We start from the raw sequence: 20,818 nt of genomic DNA, 5'->3' as shown, positions 1-20,818 counted from the left end.
TATCTTGAGCACATCCAGACTGAGGCCACAGCCTGCAAGAAACTGTCTAAGATCCTCCACATCGTACGTGCCCGAGAGGCCCCGTATCATAAGGGAGAATGGTCTAAGTTCCCTTGGCGTAAAAGTGAAGAAATTAAGACCTATGTTCGTTAAGAACTCTTTTGCCTTCGCATGGTCTTCCATCTTACTAAGATGTAGACCGACCAAGTTCCTGTTTATCAGCCTAATGCTGAATAGGGAGTGACCCAAATGTCTAGCTAGCCTATCCGTCATATCCTTAGGATTACTACCATATACCCTAATCACAGGTGGGCTGGACTTACCTTTTCCTCTCGGCTGAGCAATGTTTGGCTGATGTCCTGGATTTCCTCCGCCAGTGGTCAATCGTCCCTGTGTATCGCCAGGGACAGTTGTCTTCCGTATAGCGCCTTTGCTGGGGGCTGCTGCTGATGTTATTTTATCTGTAGTTGCTGTTGCTGATGTAACTTTGTTTGTTGTTTCTGTTGGTGTATCTTTGTTGGTTCCCGCTACTTCGTTTCCATTTGCCTTGACCCACATTTCTCTCGGCTTTACCAACGGTCTTCTGGCATCCTTCATCGCTGTGTCAAAGCCTTCGGCTGCTTTGACCGACATTTGTTTTTCTCTCTGGAGTGAGTACTCATTAACGACGTCCATGTCATCATCACCTCTAGCTGCAGTATATCTGAGGTCATGGTCATTGTTGCCCCTGATTACGCCAGGGCTAGGTGTTTGATTTTGAACATTGCTCTGTATGAGTGAGCGCAGTTCAGCCAACTCATTAGCAAGTTGACGCTTCTCTTTCTCGAGCCTCTCAATGGTTTCCATAAACTGTGACGTGATTAAGTCAATACGGAAGTCCTCGTATTGCGAATGACTGCCACTTCCACTGCCATTCTTCTTCTTCTTTTTGCGTTTGCGCCTTTTGTCACTGGCGGACGCGCCTCCATCAGACGTACAGGTGTCCTGAACTGCCTTTTTGGATGCATTAGATGTCGAAGCATCCATCTTGTCTTGATAATGAGCGGAGCCCAGCGCCTGCTCGCTCAATATTCCATAATAGTTTGATTCAGCCATTAAGGTGCGATTATGGTCAGTACCATCTCTGACCAAACTGACAATTTCTTTTGGCGCACATAGGTGCTGTGCGCCGGTATTGTTTCCAAACTCCACCTCCTTCTCCACTTGTTAGCACAGTAAAAACGAATATAAAGATTGCTATGCACTTCTCACTTTTTTAAGTGATGTACAAAACTTTTGGTGACTACTATCACTTCTCAATTTCCAGAGTGAGTAGCGAAAAATGTCCAAAAATGCAATGTGCTTACTATGCACTTCACAAAATCACAATTAAGAGTCACTTTCAAAAAGCACTTCAGATTAAAATTTGTATTCAAACTTCCGCTTTCCAAACTTATGTGTTCACACCACGAGTTCTCAACACAGAAATAGTTGCCTTACGGAGCGATTCCCGATATTTATAGAAAAAATTTGGCGGGCTACAGTTTCCAATAAGGGTGTGTGCTGCGTATATGCTTCAACATTTGTATCTGTACACACGAAGTGTATACGAACAACCCCGAAGATAGATCGAAGCGTATGTGTATGTAGTAAATTCAGAGCGGATTTTGTATAAATATGAGGTATCGCAGCATGGTAAGTATTAGTTCTTGTGCATAACTTGTGAAGTGAATTTAATTTAAAAAGTGAAAAAATGACTGGTCGTGGTAAAGGTGGCAAAGGCTTGGGAAAAGGTGGCGCTAAACGTCATCGTAAAGTGTTGCGTGATAACATCCAAGGTATCACCAAGCCTGCAATCAGACGTTTGGCTCGTCGTGGCGGTGTAAAGCGTATCTCTGGATTGATTTACGAAGAAACCCGTGGTGTCCTGAAGGTGTTTTTGGAAAACGTTATTCGTGATGCTGTCACCTACACTGAACACGCTAAGCGTAAAACCGTCACCGCTATGGATGTCGTCTACGCTTTGAAGAGACAAGGCCGCACTTTGTACGGTTTCGGCGGTTAAACATTATCTTGACGCTATTTTGGAGAAAATTTTAAAAACTTTAAAACTAAAACAATCGGTCCTTTTCAGGACCACAAAACATATTTAAAAAGAGATATTTCTTGTTATAAATTTTTACTAAAAAAAAAATACATAAAATTTATTTGAAAATAAATATTACCATTTTTCAATTTGCCGTCGGCCAAAATGTAGCTTCTATAATATACATACATACATGACGAAACTAAAACCGACGCCATTAGAACAATACGATGAAACGATGGTATACAACACTAAAAAGCATACATACACACAGATACCAAAATGCACGCATATACTACCATTAAATGTTTCCTTTGCTTGGAGCTGCTAACTTTGTCACAAATGTACGAAGAGGGACGATCGTAGATACTTCGTTTCGATGTTTTGTTATTACATATGCCAATTTTTCTCAGCATCAGAAAATGAACAATGATTACCATGTGATATTCAAATGTAAAATAAATAGTTTTTACAGTACCCTAATGGTAACATTGATCCTATTAAATGCCGATAATCTTGAGTAGGGTCGATAAAACTAAATTCTTATTATGGTAATGTATGCAAAAAGGCGAAATGTTGATGCATGATAATTGATAACTGATAATTATGACATGTATATTAAAAGACCTGCAATAGTCGATAAGATGTAAACATATTTGAAAATGTTTACCTATAAACAATAGATGGCAGATTTTTTTTGTATTTACACCTAAAACAGGATTGTTTAAGGAAATTTCGAATAACGAAATTGCTAGCAAATTACCAAATCCACTGAAAAAAAAATCGACCAAAAAATATTTTTTAAATTTAACTACAATTAAAATTTTATTTATTATTTAAAACTATTTTTTAAGTAAATTTTCTTGATAAAATAAGGTTTGATATAGTTTTTTCTCTTTTAAAAAAATTTTTGTCGTCCTGAAAAGGACGGATTGTTGTTGTTGATTTATACGATGGCCTGTATTTACATTTTTTCTTTGATGCTCGTAGATAATTTAAGCCTTCTTTTCGGTCTTCTTGGGCAAGAGAACAGCTTGAATGTTTGGCAATACACCACCTTGAGCAATGGTGACACCGGACAGCAATTTGTTCAATTCTTCGTCATTACGGATAGCCAATTGCAAGTGACGGGGGATAATTCTTGTCTTCTTGTTGTCACGAGCAGCGTTGCCAGCCAATTCAAGAACTTCAGCGGCCAAATACTCCATGACAGCAGCCAAGTAAACTGGAGCTCCGGCACCAACACGTTCAGCATAGTTGCCTTTGCGCAACAAACGATGGATACGACCGACGGGGAATTGAAGACCAGCACGGTTGGAACGGGACTTTGCCTTTCCCTTAACTTTGCCACCTTTACCACGACCAGACATTTTTAGTTATTTTTTTTTTTTTAATTCACTTCACTTAGCACTGAAACACAAATGATATTAGTTCGCAGCATGAACTGCAGTATTTATACTTTCGGATCCAACGTGTAGCTAATTTTAGAGGGTTGTTTTCGTAAACATAGCGACTGTTTTCGTCTACCTGAATATCTTGTGCATGAAATGGTTTAAATATTCCGAGTAAGCCATCAAACACACAAAATCGTGAACAGTGTTAAAAGTGTTTGTGTGACTTAAAAAAAAAAACCAAGTGAAAATGCCTCCAAAAGCCAGTGGTAAAGCAGCAAAGAAGGCCGGCAAAGCCCAAAAGAACATCACTAAGGGTGACAAGACCAAGAGACGCACCAAGCGTAAGGAGAGTTATGCTATCTACATTTACAAAGTGTTGAAGCAAGTCCATCCCGATACTGGTATCTCCTCAAAGGCCATGAGCATCATGAACAGTTTCGTCAACGATATCTTTGAACATATCGCCGCCGAAGCCTCCCGTTTGGCTCACTACAACAAGCGTTCCACCATCACCAGTCGGGAAATCCAAACTGCCGTCCGTCTATTATTGCCCGGTGAGTTGGCTAAGCACGCTGTCAGTGAAGGTACCAAAGCCGTTACTAAGTACACCAGCTCCAAGTAAATGGCATACTTATTTCGTCGTACAATATTTTCCCTACAACATCAAAGGCCCTTTTCAGGGCCACAAAATAAATTAAAAAAGAGACTTAATTCGTTATTCAACTAAAATTAATTTATATTTACAAATTTAAAGAAAAAATATATCTACCACTCACCCTCACATTGCCCTTATTACTTTTTTAAAATAAAATATGTATACTACCCATACTCTAATATTGCCCTCCTTGCTTAGCACCATCTACATCTACAGTAATATGATCAACACATATTGCTCTTATGCTCAAACACTCGGTATGCAACGTTGTATTGATGTTCGAGTATATGTGAGCGTGTGTGTTGATACTAAATTTTTTAGGGATGTATACTAGTATGTTAGCGTGAAATGGTGTAGAGATGTATATGTGGACTTATGCGTTTGTACACGAGATCTATGGGTAGGTATGCTCGTAAAGAATGAAATAGGTATGCTAAGTGCGATTTTTGAAGGGAATATTGTACGCCACTCTCTTATTGGTTAGGTATGCTAAATGAGATTTTCTTTAACATTAAGTGATTTTCATAATTCTTAGTAATTGCTTTGGTTTATGACCCTAAGTGAAACAGTTAATCCAGTTGCGGAAAAAATCCCATTTAACATGTGATTACTTAAATTTCCTTAAAGGGTAATTTATTCCCATATTAGGTAACAATGGTATTAAAAGATTTCAACAGATGTTTTACAGCTACGAAAAGGGCTGTGATTAGCTTTTCCCTTAAAATTAACATAGTATTTATTAGGTAATTAAAAAATTGTTCGAGTCAAATTTGGTCTCTTTTTAAATTTTTTTTGTAGCCCTGAAAAGGGCTGTTAGATATACTGCTTTCGAATATCGAAAATAATCATTTTGACATGATAAGTAATTTTGCATGGAAAAATTACTTCTTAGCGGCGGTCTTCTTGGCAGCTGGTTTCTTTGCTGCGGCAGCCTTTTTGGGCTTGGCAGCGGTGGTTTTTGCCTTGGGTGCCTTTGGTTTAGTGGCTGATGCTTTGGCGGCTGTTTTTGCGGGTTTAGCTTTAACTGTACCTGTCTTTTTGGCAGTTTTAGCCTTGGCCTTTTCGGTCTTCTTCTTCTCGGCGGTCTTTTTAGCAGCGGAAGGCTTCTTTGCAGCGGCTTTCTTTTCACCGGCTGCCTTTTTGGGTGCTGCTGCCTTCTTTTTCTTATCACCGGCTGGGGCCTTCTTCTTCTTTTCAGCGCTCTTTGCTTTAGGTTCCTTCGAGGCAGATGGGGACAATTTGAATGAACCGGAGGCACCCTTACCTTTAGTTTGGATCAATTTTCCACTAGCAACAGCGCTCTCCAAGTACTTCTTGATGAATGGGGCCAATTTTACAGCATCAACTTTGTATGTGCTGGCCAAGTATTTCTTGATGGCAGGCAATGAGGAACCACCACGTTCTTTCAATGTTTTGATGGCAGCATCGACCATTTGTTGGGTTGGTGGATGGCTTGGGGCAGCAGAGGGTTTCTTTGCCTTGGCAGCGGCTTTCTTAGGTGCCTTTTTCTCAACAGCGGCGACTGGAGATGCGGTGGCTTCAACAACGGCGGCGTCAGACATGATTTCACTTATATTTTTCTTTTTAAACACACTTTAACACTTTGTAAATATACACTCACTACTGGTGTACGCTGATTGGTTGAAAATATGGTTTCAACCTTTAGACGCCTTTGGCTGATTTATTAATTTTCAAAACACTTATCGTTAGGACAATTAGGAACATTCTTAAAGTTATGTTGTCTATATACGTATAAATTTAGCGTAAAATATTATTACTTATCTAAATATATTCTTTATTCGAAAGAGGTGCAGAGGCGCAGCCATAGCACATAACTATTACTTTATTCTTTTAACCATAGTACCTGGAAGGAAAGTTAATATCCGATAATACTTATAAACTAAGATAAAATAATGACACTTATAGACTAAAAATCATATGCTATATACACATTCAGGAGCCCAATGCCCCCGCAGAAGACTGCCTACTGGGCAGTGTTGTAGACCAGGTCCTCAATTCCGGTGGATCCGAACCTCCTATTATAGAACAGGAGTCTGCCATCCCTAGAAAGCAGGCCCTGTTCCTCCAAACCCGCAAGGCACACCGGCGGCCGGTGTGGCACTTCCAACAAACGTCCAGGACTTATGCCGCCCTGAAGACATCCCCTCACCAAACCATTGTCCACAGTGGACGCCTTCTCCAAGAAACCCAACGCGCACCTGACAAGGAACACATCGATCCTCTCAAGACCTGCCATGGAGTAGACCATCTCACAGGATGGCCGTCGCATCACCCCATCAGGGCCCATAGCAGGTCTGAGGCCCAGACAAGAGACGAGGATCCTCCTCTCCCAGATCCTTAACCTTTCCATTTGGTTGGACGTGATGTCGAACCATACCGGAAAGGCGTAGGCGGTGATAGGCCTGATGATCTGTTTATAGATCAGCAGCTTCACACGCCTACTGAGACCCCCTGAGGTTCTAAAGACCCTCAGGTAGGAGAAGAAGACCCCTTTGACCTTGTTGAGCAGATAATCAATGTGTCTAACAAAGGTGAACCTTTCCTGGAAGACAACGCCTAGATACTTAATGCTGTCGCGAGTGGCGATGGCCTGACCTCCAATGGCAAGAGCGGGTTCGTACGCCCGTGAACGGGGGTACAAGTTCCGCCTCTTACCCTTGAAGATCATGCCCTCGCATTTGTCAACATTAAGCTTCAGCCTCCATCTGTCAAAATAGACAGAGAGCTCCTCCAAGTAATGGTTCACTCTGGCATCCACAACCGCAGCGTCTGGTCCCGATGCCGCAATGAGAATGTCATCGGCATAAGCAAGGAGCAGGTCGCCAGCGGGTGGTTCCGGAATGTCAGACACAAAGATGTTGTACAAAATCGGGCCCAGGAGAGACCCCTGGGGTACCCCGGTTCGCACGTCTCTACTACCCGACAAAGTCTCGTCTACCCGGATCCTGAAAGTTCTGCCACCAAGGAAATCTCTGACCAATCGGCAGAGGTTCCTGTCAAAACCCAGGATCCTCATCTTGTATATGATAGCATCATGCCATACGCCATCAAACGCCCTGGAGAAATCAAGGCTCACGGCAATCGTGACGTGTCGCCGGTTGAGCCCCCTAGAAACATGGTCCCCGAATACAGTCAGGGCATGGGAGGTGGAGAGACCCCGCCTGAAACCGAACTGGCAGTCAGGCAGGATCGCCCTGTCATCGAGAGTTTCCCTGATGCCCTCAAGCATGAAAAACTCAAAGAGCTTGCCCAAAGAAGGGAGCAAGCTGATCGGTCTGTAAGCATCATCCCTGGATGGGTCCTTCCCCGGCTTAAGGATGGGGACCGTAATGGCCTCCTTCCAAGACGCCGGGAAATAACCCAAATTAAGGCAATGATTAAATAGGACCGCGATGACACCCCAGGCCCTCCTGTCCGTCCTCTTAAGGACGATGTCAGGAACGCCGTCCAAACCGCAGGATCTACGATTACGCCTAGCCCGAAGGGCATCTCCCACCGCGTCGGCTGAAACAAATCGGCCCCTGCGCCAGTCCACAGAGCCTCCTCCAGCGGAGCCATCAGCGGCCAGAGCCGCAGAAAATTCCACCAGAGGGACACCGCCGACCAGCGACGAAACCTCGTCTCTGACCAACCCGTCTATAGGAAGTCCCCTCCCGGCCATCTCCGACACGTCACCCTGGACATGCGGCCTTCCGCCCTCTCTGTGTATCCTGACACAGGTCCCCTCGAGAACCCCTAAGTCCAACTGGACCCTATCACACCTGATATTGTCCCTGACCAACACAGCCGTTCCGCCACCCACGCGGTCCCGTCTGTACTGGGCAAAGACAATATACCCTTCCATCTCAAAGCGATGCCCCGCGTTCAGCTTATGCTCGGCCACAAGCATGACGTCAGGGCTGTGTCTATCCAAGAATAGTCTAAGATAATGTCTCTCCAGCCTAGAAACGACTGAATTGGCATTAACAAATACTACTCTCAGGTCTCTAGACATCGCAGAGAGAGTCAACTACCGACATCATGGCTCCACAAATGTCGCCTACCTCTACCATCGTCCTGATGTCAGCAGATCGCTGACGCAGGACGGCTGCGCAGGTAAGGAAGTCCTTACCGAAAGCATCCCTGCACTTCGCGTCAAACGAGGCGAATAGACCAGCAGCGGATGCGGCGGCAGAACCAGCCCCATTCGGCACCGCAGCATGTGCGGGACGAACAGGGGCCGGTGCCACAACAGGCGCAATGCGAACCGTGGCCACAGCAGCATAGGAGACACCCCGTTGGGCGTAGCGTCCAACCGGAGCCGCCGAAGCAGCCGTTGCAGCGGGCGTAGATGAAGCACCAGACTTCATCAGTGCCCGCTGGGCCAGAAGAGCCTGCCTCTTAGGGCAGTTCTTCGCGCTCGCAGCGTGGCCGTCAACACCGCAATTGACGCACCTCAACGCAAACTCAGGACGCACCGTCACAACTCCAGTGGTAGGGTCCTGCACCTTTATCGAACGGGGTTGTGAGACCCCCTTCGGAATGGCGCACTTCCCAGGGCCATGTTCGCCACCACATTTGACGCACCGGAATGGCATGCCGCAGTTGGTGGAAACATGGCCGAACCTCTGGCAGTTGAAACACTGCGAGACCCCGACCTTCACGTCCTTCCTAAACAAGACCCTACAGCTGAGAAACCTTCTAACCTCGAAGAGTCCGTCAACGTCGGGTCCTCTGGCCAAGTGGATAAGCCACTTATTCCCCCCTAACCTCACAACTCGTCTGATGTCCAGGCTTAGTGGCAGACCACGTAGCCCAGCCCGGACATCTTCCTCATCATAAGACGACGACAGACCCTCGAGCACGACGGAGCGTGCGGTCTGTCCCTTGGGAGAGTAGGTGAACGAAGCGATCCCCTTTTCCCTAATCATGGAGAGAACCTTCGCATGCTCGTCCATGGACAAGATCCGAAGGTTCACCCCATTCCTGCCAACCAGCGACAACGTATACTTGTCGTGTCCCAGCAAGGCCCTAACGTCATCTGCGAACCCCTTGACATTCACCCCTACTACCGAGATCACCGGAATTGAGGACTTACCTGGTCTCTGATCCGTTGGAGCGGGTGGGGTTGGAGCGGGTGGGGTAGGTGGGGCTGGTGCAGATGCTGATTTGAGGGGAATGGACCGATTGCCCGAGTAAACGGCCACAACCCTTGCCCTTGCCCTCTTTGTTTTTTTCTTCGTCTTGCCATCCGGTTGGGTAGCAATCTTCTTATCCACAGTAGATGCGGCCTTTGCTGCTGCTGCTGCTGATGTAGATGGCAGGTCATCTGCCATTGTTGTTTTAAACGATGATGCTGCAGCTGATGATGTTGATGGAACTGCAGTTGTTGATGGTGCTGCCACAGCTGGGGTGCTAGGAGGTCCATCGCTCAATATCGTCTTGGCCGGCTTCTTCGGTACCACCACGTGTGAGGCCGGTGCTGCACTCACAACATTGATCTTCCCGGGCATCGGCTTTATGACCACGGGCTGCTGCACTGGCGGTGTGTCAGCAGGCTCCATATCCATGGCATCCATTGTGCCATTGTTGGCATTAGGTCCCTTGACCTCTGCCAGCTGTTTCTGCAAGGAGCCCAGCAAGCGTTTATAGCTGAACTCCTTGTTCCCGAGCTCTTGGACTTGGTGGCCAAGCTCTTTAACAAGCGCCAATAGACGTTGTTGCTCTTGGCGCTGACTTTCGACCAAATCTACCAGGGACTGGTATTCGGTCCTATTGATTGTAACGACGTCCAGCATTGTCGTTGCTTTTTTATCTGGCGCGCTCTTCGACGGTCCGTCGGAATCTTCATCGGAAGTAATTTTCCTTCGAACTGACATGGCACCATAGGCTTTGCGCACTCAGTCACAATATCTGCTGTTGTTGTTGACGGCTGCCAAACTGACCGCAGGTATCCAATTCGCTAATCGTTGGGAAAGCCCACGGTAAAACCTAATAGCGATGTTATTACCGTGGCTTGCTGTTGTTGTTGTTGTAGTCTTGGCAAAGGGTTGATGCCTTGACTATTTTCTTCCGCTGCATCCAGGCTACGCCAGGCCAAAGATGAATCGATGTTACCTGCCCTCGGCACGTGAATAACGAAAAGCCGCTGGCAGGTATAACTTCACTTATATTTTTCTTTTTAAACACACTTTAACACTTTGTAAATATACATCACTACTGGTGTACGCTGATTGGTTGAAAATATGGTTTCAACCTTTAGACTAGTGATGGCTGGGTACATCGAAATTATGAGAAGTACATAGTAGTCAACTACGAAATTTTGCGAAACGTTGTGTGGAAGCGAATAAAAATTTTTACAAAAGTTTTCACAGAATTATTCATTTTACGATGAGATAGTAACAATTTCTTTTTATTTTTTATACAATTCTTCTAGTAGAGATATCCAGCTAATCATTAAAGAAAATCCGAGTTAATTATCTTTAAGCGTTACCAAGTTATAAGGGTTTGAGTTGAAAGTTTATAAAAATGTTATGATAAAATTGTAACTAAATTATAAAAATTTTCCAATTTTTATTGAAAATTGGTTTTTATAAAAATTTAGTATGGAATCTTGATATGTTTTCTTGAAAGAAGTGTAAAAAAAGTGAAAATTTGGATGATTTTCATGGTGAAATAATCGATTTTATTATGTAGTCTATGACAGTTGAATTCACCATATTGGCGTATTTTCCATGAATAAAAGTTTTTCTGCAAATTAATTTGAAAGCTCTAATGTAAAAATGTTTCAGGAAAATCATAAAATATTATAGAAATGATAGATTTCTATTAAAATGTTACATAATTTGTAAAAAGTGTACGTTTGTTACGAAAAGTCTAAAATATTACGATGCTATGTTATACCAACGTCGTTGGCTATGCAAAATGTGCGGTGAGCTCTATTGCATTTATTATAAAATATTTTTTTCTATATAAAGTGGACTTGAAACTAAATAAAAAATTTAAAAATGTAAATTCTAAACAATGTATTGTTGCAATCACAAATTTAAAAAAATATATATATATTTTTTTTTTGCAAATTAAACACAAATTGAAAAATGCCTTTGTCTAAGCAAGCAAATGTAGAACAGTTGCATACCGAACGAAATCTATTTCCCTTTAATAATTTAAAATATTAAAATACTATTTTATTATATACAGTTTTTAGAATAGCAAAAAATATCATTTGTTTAAAAATAATAAAAAATACAGAAAAAATTTATATTCAATGTATCTAAATTATCTATTTAAAATTAAAATTCTCTCGAATGTATTGGCCTGCCTGTTTTTATCTTCATTCATTCTTGTTATGTAGCTACTACGAAAAATCAAATTTTGCAAAAAGAATAACAGCAAATATACTGTTGCTAATAGAAAATAAAAATTTTCAATTCAACATAAAAAGTAAATTAAATAATTTTTTTTTAAAAAAAGTTTTTGATTTCGCTCCATGTTTTGAAACCCAATATTACCAAAAGTAAAACGCATAGAAAAGAAAAAAATTTTTTTAATATAAATAGTGTATTTTTCCATCCCCAAAAAAGACTATATTTATTTATTTTAATAAAAATAAAAAGGTGTAAGTTTTGAATAAATTTTTTTCTCTTTTTTATAAAAATATTGTGGTCCTGAAAAGGACCGATTGTTTTTGTAAAAAAAAGTTGGCTTTTAAAATGTCAATAATTTAAGCACGTTCTCCACGAATACGTCTGGCCAATTGGATATCCTTGGGCATGATGGTGATACGCTTGGCATGGATGGCACACAAGTTGGTATCTTCGAAGAGACCGACCAAGTAGGCTTCGCTAGCTTCTTGCAAGGCCATGACAGCAGAGCTCTGGAAACGCAAGTCAGTCTTGAAATCTTGGGCAATTTCACGAACCAAACGTTGGAAAGGCAATTTGCGGATCAACAACTCAGTACTCTTCTGGTAGCGACGGATTTCACGCAAAGCAACGGTACCAGGGCGGAAACGATGTGGCTTCTTAACACCACCGGTGGCTGGTGCGCTCTTACGAGCAGCTTTGGTAGCCAATTGCTTACGAGGGGCTTTGCCACCAGTAGATTTACGGGCAGTTTGCTTAGTACGAGCCATTTTTCACTAGAGGTTTTTAGTTCACTTCACGATATGCACACAAACACTGTTAACACTGTAATAGTTGCCTTACGGAGCGATTCCCGATATTTATAGAAAAAATTTGGCGGGCTACAGTTTCCAATAAGGGTGTGTGCTGCGTATATGCTTCAACATTTGTATCTGTACACACGAAGTGTATACGAACAACCCCGAAGATAGATCGAAGCGTATGTGTATGTAGTAAATTCAGAGCGGATTTTGTATAAATATGAGGTATCGCAGCATGGTAAGTATTAGTTCTTGTGCATATCTTGTGAAGTGAATTTAATTTAAAAAGTGAAAAAATGACTGGTCGTGGTAAAGGTGGCAAGAACCAGTTACCTGTGCTTTTGACTGCTGAATTGTGAAGCTGTTACAAGTGTGTTATAGTGCCGTCGGCATTTGGTTGGCCGAAGACTTAGGCAACAAACTTGATAATTTGCTTTCGAAGACTGAAGCAACGAACCTGATTTTGGTGGTGAATTTTGAAAGACTTAAGACACAATGTCATTATTGTGTTTGTAGTCATTTTCGGTCAGAGTATAGCACTTTCTCTGCATCGAATTCTCAAAGGTGCATTGGTGTGGCTGTGTGCTCCAATCCAGGGGTCACATAGCCAGTTAACAAGATGTCAGTACGTCCGAGGGTTGAGTCCGATGAGGAGTACCCTGAGAAACGAATAGCGATGGAGACTGACATCGTGGTTTTAAACCGCGGTGATCTGCGAGAGAAGGAAGAACTCCTGGAGACTTATGGTCGCCAAATCCAGGAATACCAGAAGAATGAGGCCAGCTATAGGCGTGTTATCGACCAGCTTACGGCCGACAACGCCAGATTTCTAGCTGAACTTGCGGAATTTCGAAAAGAGATGCGAGACATGGCTTATGGCCAGACGATGGAGTGTGAATCTGTGTCCACAACGCCGGTGGCACAGCCCGGGCTCAATAAGCCAATGCCCGGGGGAAGTGGATGTGTGAAGGCACCGCCGGCCTCACAGGAAGAGCTATTGAAGACGACAGAGCCGATAGCCAGTACATCGGCAGAAGCTAAGAAGAATTTGGGGGCGAAATCATCCAAGAAGCCCAAACGCAAAGTCACTGTGAGTATAGTGAGAAATGGCAGTACAACAGCAGAGCGGCAAGACGAGCCGGTCCAACAACAGAAGATGTCTGAAGAAGCAGCCGTGAAGAGAGATGATACTAGTCCTAAGATTAACGGCGGGGCAGCTAATATCAGTAATGGGTCATCTATGGTATATAAAGCTAGAGAGAGAGCAATGCCTGCAGTCACCATCTATGATGCGGGCGTCAAGGAAATAAGCAGCCTCCTGAGAGCAATTCTGCGCCCAGGTGAGTTTTTTATGAGTCTGGTTCGAAAGTCCAGGTTTCGAGACATTTAAGTCTAGGCTATTGGAAAGGGGGTATAGGTTCCATACACACACCCCTAGTGCTCTGGTTCCTCACACTGTTGTGATTGAGGGGTTGTCTTCGGAGTTTACGGTGGATGAGGTGGCTGAATTCTTTGATAGTCAGCCTGAGTTGAATGCTCAATTCTTTGGGGATTATAGCGTTGCAGGTGATAAGTGGGTCGTTCGCCTGGCAAAGGGTTGTGACATCGGTAAGGTGTATGCGGTTACGAGGATGTTGCACTGTAGGGTGAGGATTAGAAGGGACAGGAAGCTGAAGGTGACACAGTGCTTCAGATGCCAACGGTTTGGACATGTTTCGATCAAATGCGGGATGCCCCGCCGTTGTGTGAAATGTGGACAGGACCATGAATCATCTGAGTGCACTGTGCCTCCAAGGGGCGAGGAGGTTCCGGTTGATGTGTTGGATGCTTCTACGGGCGAGGTACTTAGGAAGGCGACGAAGGAGGTGAGTTGTGTCAACTGTGGTGTGGTTGGGCACTCTGCTGATTACGTGCAGTGTCCGAAGCGCGTGGAGTTCCTTGGGAGGCTGAGCGAACGAAGGGAGGAGGCCCGTGCGAGGGGCTAGGCGCGTTCTTCTCGTTTGGCTGATATTCGGGCTGGTGTTTCGTATGCGGCTGCGGTTGGGGGGCGCCCTGTAGGGGCGACATCTGGTCTTCGGGCTACCCGGCCCACTGTGACCGCGCCGTCTGATGCTGGCATGATGGCGGATTGCAGGGACATCTTGGGTGGGGATTTCCTGGGGATCTTCAGGGTTTTGAAGGAGTTTGGACCGTCGTATCGTCGGTTGAGGGAGGAGAAAGGTAGAGATGCTGCTTTTGCAGCACTCTTGGAAAGATTCTGTGATGGTTAGTCCCCTTAAATGTATATTCCTGAACGTAAACTCTCTTATCTCTCTGCATAGGAGACATTACCTCAGGAATTTCATTAGGGGTCAAAAGCCTGATGTTCTTCTTCTGGCAGAACACATGCTTTCTGACCGTCACAGGGTCGAATTCGGCGGGTATACTATGTATGACGAGTTTGGGGATCGAAGGATGGATGTGTTCCTTATGGGCTGTGCCCTTGATTTTATAGAAAAATGCCAGGACCTTGATAATGGACTTGTTGCAGACTCTGTGTGCCGAATTGTGGACCTAGACTTCGTTCTCAGGAAAAGACATCTCCCGACTGCTGCTCTGCCCGCACTCAAAGAGGCAGGGCATTTATATGTTGATGGGCGTCTCCTCTTCTATCATCGGAGAGCTGACTCTTATGGTCTAAGGGACTTGGTCTATGATCCTACGCAGTAAGGATGGTGACTGCAACAATTGTAAATAGTGTACATAGTTAGTATTAAGTATAGGTTAGTTGATAGTTAGAATTAAGTTATATATTAATTGGAAAGCTGCCTTGGCCTTTCTTGAATCTATTTTTTGGGTCTAACTTTTTGTTTTTGTTTGAATTTGAATTTTCATTTTGATGTATGTAGTAACTGTTGCCTAAGAACGCAGTACATTTGAATTTAATGTAGAGTACTCAAGATCGCATTAGAAATGAGATAGTAGTTCTAAGAATTTATCAGTAAGCGCCTCTGTTACATGTAAATATGAATTTAGAAATAAAGCGTTATATTTGAATCTTCACAATCTTCAGAACAACTATTTAGTGATTGGTGCTTGAAGTGAAAACATCGTGAGCCAAGAGTGAAAGTGATTTTCGAAGTTAAAGTTTGATAACAGTTTTAATTTCGGTGGAAGTGACTTTTTGACACCTTAGGTGCCATTAGTGAGAAGTGGTAGTAGTCATCAGGGCTGCGCAAAGACATTATTTTACCAAATTTGGTATCTTAAAATTTGGGAAGCGAAAGTAGTCGCTAGTGTTGGCGCAAAATCGACATCTAGACCAGCGAAATGTGAATGTCCCTCTGGGGCATAATATACAAATAGAAGGCAGCAATTTGCTTGATTTTGAAAAATTGAATGTTGATTGTAATGAACTCGTTTTTAATTTGAATATGAACTCTGGTGAGGACAGATTTGGTGCTTTAGCTATGGCTGGTGCTATAGATAAGAAGTAGACTGTGGTATAGCGTAAGGCAAGTGCCCCTACAAGCCGAAATAAAGGAAGTGATTGTGCTAAGACTAACGATGATAGTGTAAACTTCTAGCAATATTCGACTGACAGCAATCAATTTGTCGAGGCAAAGACCAAAAACAAAAGAAAAAGAAGAAGACAAGCAGCGGCAGTGAAGCTGAAGGCGACGCTGCGTATAAAATAATGCAGCTTCAGAGCAAAGTGGATGAGTATCAAAAAAAGATAAATGAACTACGGATGAAGTTAGATGAGTTGTGTGCAGCATCATTGCAGACAAGCACGAAGGGCGGCGCACTTATGGCACCTGTCACTAGCCACTTGACGTCGGCAAAACCAACAATAAAGGAAGCCATTACAAATCAACTACAAGAGATGGAGACTGACGATATTTCCGTGGGAAGTAGCAGTCTCAAGTCGGTCAAGGTAGCCGGAAACTTTGGCACCGCGTTTGGAAATGATGAGACAACATCAGCAAAAGTAACTAGCAAAGGGGCAGTGCCGAAGGGCTATAAGGAGATTCCAAATCAAGAGACACCCAAGATGAAGCACAATATTTTGGCAGGTCAGAGGATGAGCGGAGCTGCCAATGAGCCAGAAAGGAATGAGACGATGCCTGAGAGAAGAAGGAATGGTAAGGTCAGCCCACCTATTATTAAAGTTTATAATGCTAATGCTCCCTAACATTAGCATTATAAACTTAATATGATATTGAGAACTTTGTTGGGGCATGCCCTTTTTGTTGTGAAAATTAATAATAAGAATGTTTTAAGCCTACAGACGGTATCCCTAGACGATTATGATAAGGTTCGTAAGATGTTTGATGGGAGGAAGTATAAGTATGTTACTACACACCGAGGGAAAGAAGACTATTTACCATGATTGTGGCTGGGCTATCTGGTACATATGAGGTGGAGGACTTGCGCGATTTCTTGGGTGGCTCATCCTTCCTGAACCTTACCTTACAATGGAGCATCCGGTCCATGCCATACAACTTATCCATATCCGTGAACCTACCGACCCTGGGCACCCATCTATCCCCAGTCACATTCCGGACACTAACAACATCAATCTTAAAATCAACTTGCGACACAAGGTATTCCCTAACTTCCTCAGGGCTAAATTCCCTCGATAATCCCTCGACCACAACAGCATAAGGAACCACGGCACGAGGCGTGTGCGTATGGCAGGAATAACCCCTTTCCCTGAAGAGAGCGCAAGTCCTATCAAAATTAGCCAACCCATTAACTCTTATATTAATAATGTTGTGCCTTACCACTTTGACGGTGAAATCCCCTTTACACATAAATGTACCTAGGATGTTGACTACCTCTTTTACACTGGCGTTATAAACTGTAATAGCAGGCATCTTTCCTCCACCAGGTGTCTGCTTCCCATCAATATTGTTCACGGCCGGTCTGGTATTAGCCGCACCTTTCGCCTTCATAAGATTCAGCTTGGGAATCGCTCCAGTCTTTCTGCCTAGCGTTGCGCCACTAGACAAATTATTTGATGCAGCTCCGCCATCTTTTGTTGATTTAAGCTCCCTCTCGTTAGCCTTGATCACCATGGAAATAGTCGAAGGTCCTTGCCTTTACCGCCGCTCCGGAACAACAACTTTTTGCGGCCCAACATTCAACGCTGTGACGGGGTTTTCGGCTACCCCGCCCGAAATATCTTTTGTCACATTAGCAACATCATACGCATCTGCAACATTACACGCCATGTCCATAGCAATGTCATTGTTAACGTTGATATTGCTAGGGTGAGGAGATGTATTCACTCTCTGCAGCAGCTCTTGGATAGTCTTCCTCAATTGGGCATTCTCTTCTTGCAAACGGCTGATCGTGTCGTTAAGCCTTCCCAGCGTAACGCTTAAACAAAAATCTCCATAGGCGACTTGCTCACCCTCAGAACTCACGCTATTCTTCACCTTCACCGTGCCACCTTCGACCTGCACAATCCACCGATCACCTTCAAGTTTCACAATATTATCCAACTTCAATTCCGGCGCCGTCTCATTCATGTATGACCGAAGGTCATCAATGTCATAGGTGTCAGAAAGACCCTTCATCATCATCGTATAAGGCTTCACATCGCTCGGGGTATATGTAAAATAATGCACACACTCCATACTCAATATCTCCCTAACCTTATCATAATCCTCTCTCTTGTAAACCCTAAGGTCTGACCTATTCCTATTCACAATCCGGATAGTAAATAGCCCGCTATCTATCGCTCCCTTCTCCTTGGATGTCAACATCTTCACATTCGTGTTAAATATCGTAAATAAGGGGGAACTGGCCTTACCTGATGTTGTTGTTGTAAGTTCTTTCTCAGTTGTCGTCATCCTTCTATTAACCGTGGATGGGCCATTTGATTTAGTAGCTGCTCCAGCTTCCATTCTTTGGGCAGACCTCGGCATGGTCCCTTTATATGACGTCATCGTCGTCGGCGGTTCGATTTCTTCCCTCAATTTTATATTTAGGCTCACTTCGGAGGCCCCATTAGCCTTGCCCTTGCTTTTTGTTGTTGTTTTTGGGATTGCCCCTTTTCCAATTGTTGTAATTTTTGTCACCGGCGGTGCGACCTCATCTACTACCATTGTGTCATTAGCTACTTCATCGGCCCAATTGGCACAGGAGATCGGTAGTGCCCCTGCTTCTCAATATTTCCAGAAGCAGATAACAGTTGGTTGGCAGAAATGCTTCTTAGTTGTGCATTTTCAGCAGCTAACTCCTGAATTTGTCTCTCCAATCTCTCAATGGTGTCCTCAAGTTGTGAGAGACGCATCTGTTGCCTCATATTCTCATAGGGCGAGTCATCATCTACACCACCCTTCTTCTTCTTTCTTTTTCGGTTCTTTTTACCAGCAACTGTCTGTTTGCCATCTGACTTGCAACCGGTGGCATCGGCAATCTCACTCTCGTCTTTTGAGCTTTCCATGGCCAATTTTGCTGACCTATCCTGGAGTGGGTCAGCCGTTCTCTTTGTCATTGCATGCTGTGTTATGCTAACAGCCGTCAAGATTTTCCGCCCTTCTGCGGACTCCAGTGAGGCTGCACCATCAGTATTTCCAACAAAACAGTTTTACAACTCGCACTAGTGTTGGCTTCTCCATTTCTATCATCCGTTGAATTCAATGTTGTGTCCAGTTCGGCGAATCTGTTGGCGGGTTGGTAAAGCCACCAAAAGCACTCAAACTAGAGGCATTTGCCACAACTTCCTTTAGATGCTCCATTTTCGTGGTCTCGCTGCTTACTATGCGGTTCTCATGTTTTTGAGGGACATGAGCCAAATTGTCAAGCTGGGTATGAGATTGTGCCAGCACTGCTGCCTACTCTCGATACTCAAAAATCCAAGTAATATGGTTGGCAAAATTGAAATTTTGCCCAGCACTGGTGCCTACTATTGATTTTCAAGGTAGACACCTAAACAAATCACAATTTCTTCGCAAACTTGATTCAGTGATTGGTGCTTGAAGTTCAAACATCGTGAGCCAACAGTGAAAGTGATCTTCAAAGTTTGATAACAGATTTTAATCTCGGTAGAAGTGACTTTTTGACACCTTAGGTGCCGTTCGTGAGAAGTGGTAGTAGTCATCAGGGCTGCGCAAAGACATTATTTTGCCAAATTTGGTATCCTAAAATTTGAGAAGTGATAGTAGTCGCCAGTGCTGGCACAAAATCGACAGCTAGACCAGCGAAATGTGAATGTCCCTCTGGGGCATAATATACAAATAAAAGGCAGCAATTTGCTTGATTTTGAAAAATTGAATGATGGTTGTAATGAACTCGTTTTTAATTTGAATATGAACTCTTGTGAGAACAGATTTGGTGTTTTAGCTATGGCTGATGCTATAGATAAGAAGGAGACTGTTGTACAGCGTAAGGCAAGTGCCCCTACAAACCGAAATAATGGAAGTGATTGTGCTAAGACTAACGATGATAGTGTAAACTTCGAGCAATATTCGACTGACAGCAATCAATATGTCGAGGCAAAGACCTAAAAGAAAAGAAAGAAGAAGAAGACAAGCAGCGGCAGTGAAGCTGAAGGCGACGCTGCGTATAAAATAATGCAGCTCCAGAGCAAAGTGGATGAGTATCAAAAAACAATAAAGGAACTACGGATGAAGTTAGATGAGTTGTGTGCAGCATCATTGCAGACAAGCACAAAGGGCGGCGCACTTATGGCACCTGTCACTAGCCACTTGACGTTGGCAAAACCAACAATAAAGGAAGCCATTACAAATCTACAACTACAAGAGATGGAGACAGACGATATTTCTGTGGGTAGTAGCAGTCTCAAGTCGGTCAAGGTAGCCGGAAACCTTGGCACTGCGTTTGGAAATGATGAGACAACATCAGCAAAAGTAACTAGCAAAGGGGCAGTGCCGAAGGGCTATAAGGAGATTCCAAATCAAGAGACACCCAAGATGAAGCACAATGTTTTGGCTGGTCAGAAGATGAGCGGGGCTGCCAATGAGCCAGAGAGGAATGAGACGATGCCTGAGAGAAGAAGGAATGGTAAGGTCAGCCCACCTATTATAAAAGTTTATAATGCTAATGTTAGGGAGCTTAATATGATATTGAGAACATTGTTGGGGCACGCCCTTTTTGTTGTGAAAATTAATAATAAGAATGTCTTAAGTCTACAGACGGTGTCCCTAGAGGATTATGATAAGGTTCGTAGGATGTTTGATGAGAGGAAATATAAGTATGTTACATACACACCGAAGGAAAGAAGACCATTTACCATGTTTGTAGCTGGGCTATCTGGTACATATGAGGTAGAGGACTTGCGAGTTTTCTTGGATAGCAAGGGGATGGACATTAAGGTGGAGAAAATAGTAAGACTTAGAGGAGATAGATGGATAGTACAGCTTAATGCAGTTTCTGATATTAAGGCGTTCTGTAGACTACAGTACATTTTGAATTGTAAGGTGGTGATTTCTAATTTCAAGAAGGAGGGGATTGTTCAGTGCTGGAATTGTCAAAGGTTTGGACACACATCACCGAACTGTCGCTTGGACTATCGTTGTGTGAAGTGT

The 20,818-nt window shown here is 43.6% G+C and overlaps 4 protein-coding genes across 4 annotated transcripts in view; 1 reads left to right on the top strand and 3 right to left on the bottom strand.

Moving 5' to 3' along the window:
- LOC131995567 (uncharacterized) overlaps window positions 1–20,818 on the bottom strand; it is a 446,417-nt gene that overhangs the window by 195,813 nt on the left and 229,786 nt on the right. The window lies entirely within an intron of this gene.
- Window positions 1,733–2,112, top strand: LOC131995613 (histone H4). Its single transcript, XM_059364380.1, has one exon. The coding sequence runs from the start codon at window positions 1,733–1,735 to the stop codon at window positions 2,042–2,044; it is 312 nt and encodes a 103-aa protein (XP_059220363.1). The 3' UTR covers window positions 2,045–2,112.
- Window positions 3,006–3,469, bottom strand: LOC131995597 (histone H2A). Its single transcript, XM_059364366.1, has one exon. The coding sequence runs from the start codon at window positions 3,433–3,435 to the stop codon at window positions 3,061–3,063; it is 375 nt and encodes a 124-aa protein (XP_059220349.1). The 5' UTR covers window positions 3,436–3,469; the 3' UTR covers window positions 3,006–3,060.
- On the bottom strand, window positions 11,838–12,248 carry LOC131995584 (histone H3-like). Its single transcript, XM_059364354.1, has one exon. It carries the CDS (start codon window positions 12,246–12,248, stop codon window positions 11,838–11,840), a length of 411 nt encoding a protein of 136 aa, XP_059220337.1.

Source organism: Stomoxys calcitrans, chromosome 3 (assembly GCF_963082655.1).
Source record: "Stomoxys calcitrans chromosome 3, idStoCalc2.1, whole genome shotgun sequence".
Classification (NCBI taxonomy): domain Eukaryota; kingdom Metazoa; phylum Arthropoda; class Insecta; order Diptera; family Muscidae; genus Stomoxys; species Stomoxys calcitrans.
This window is presented reverse-complemented; position numbering and strand designations above follow the sequence as displayed.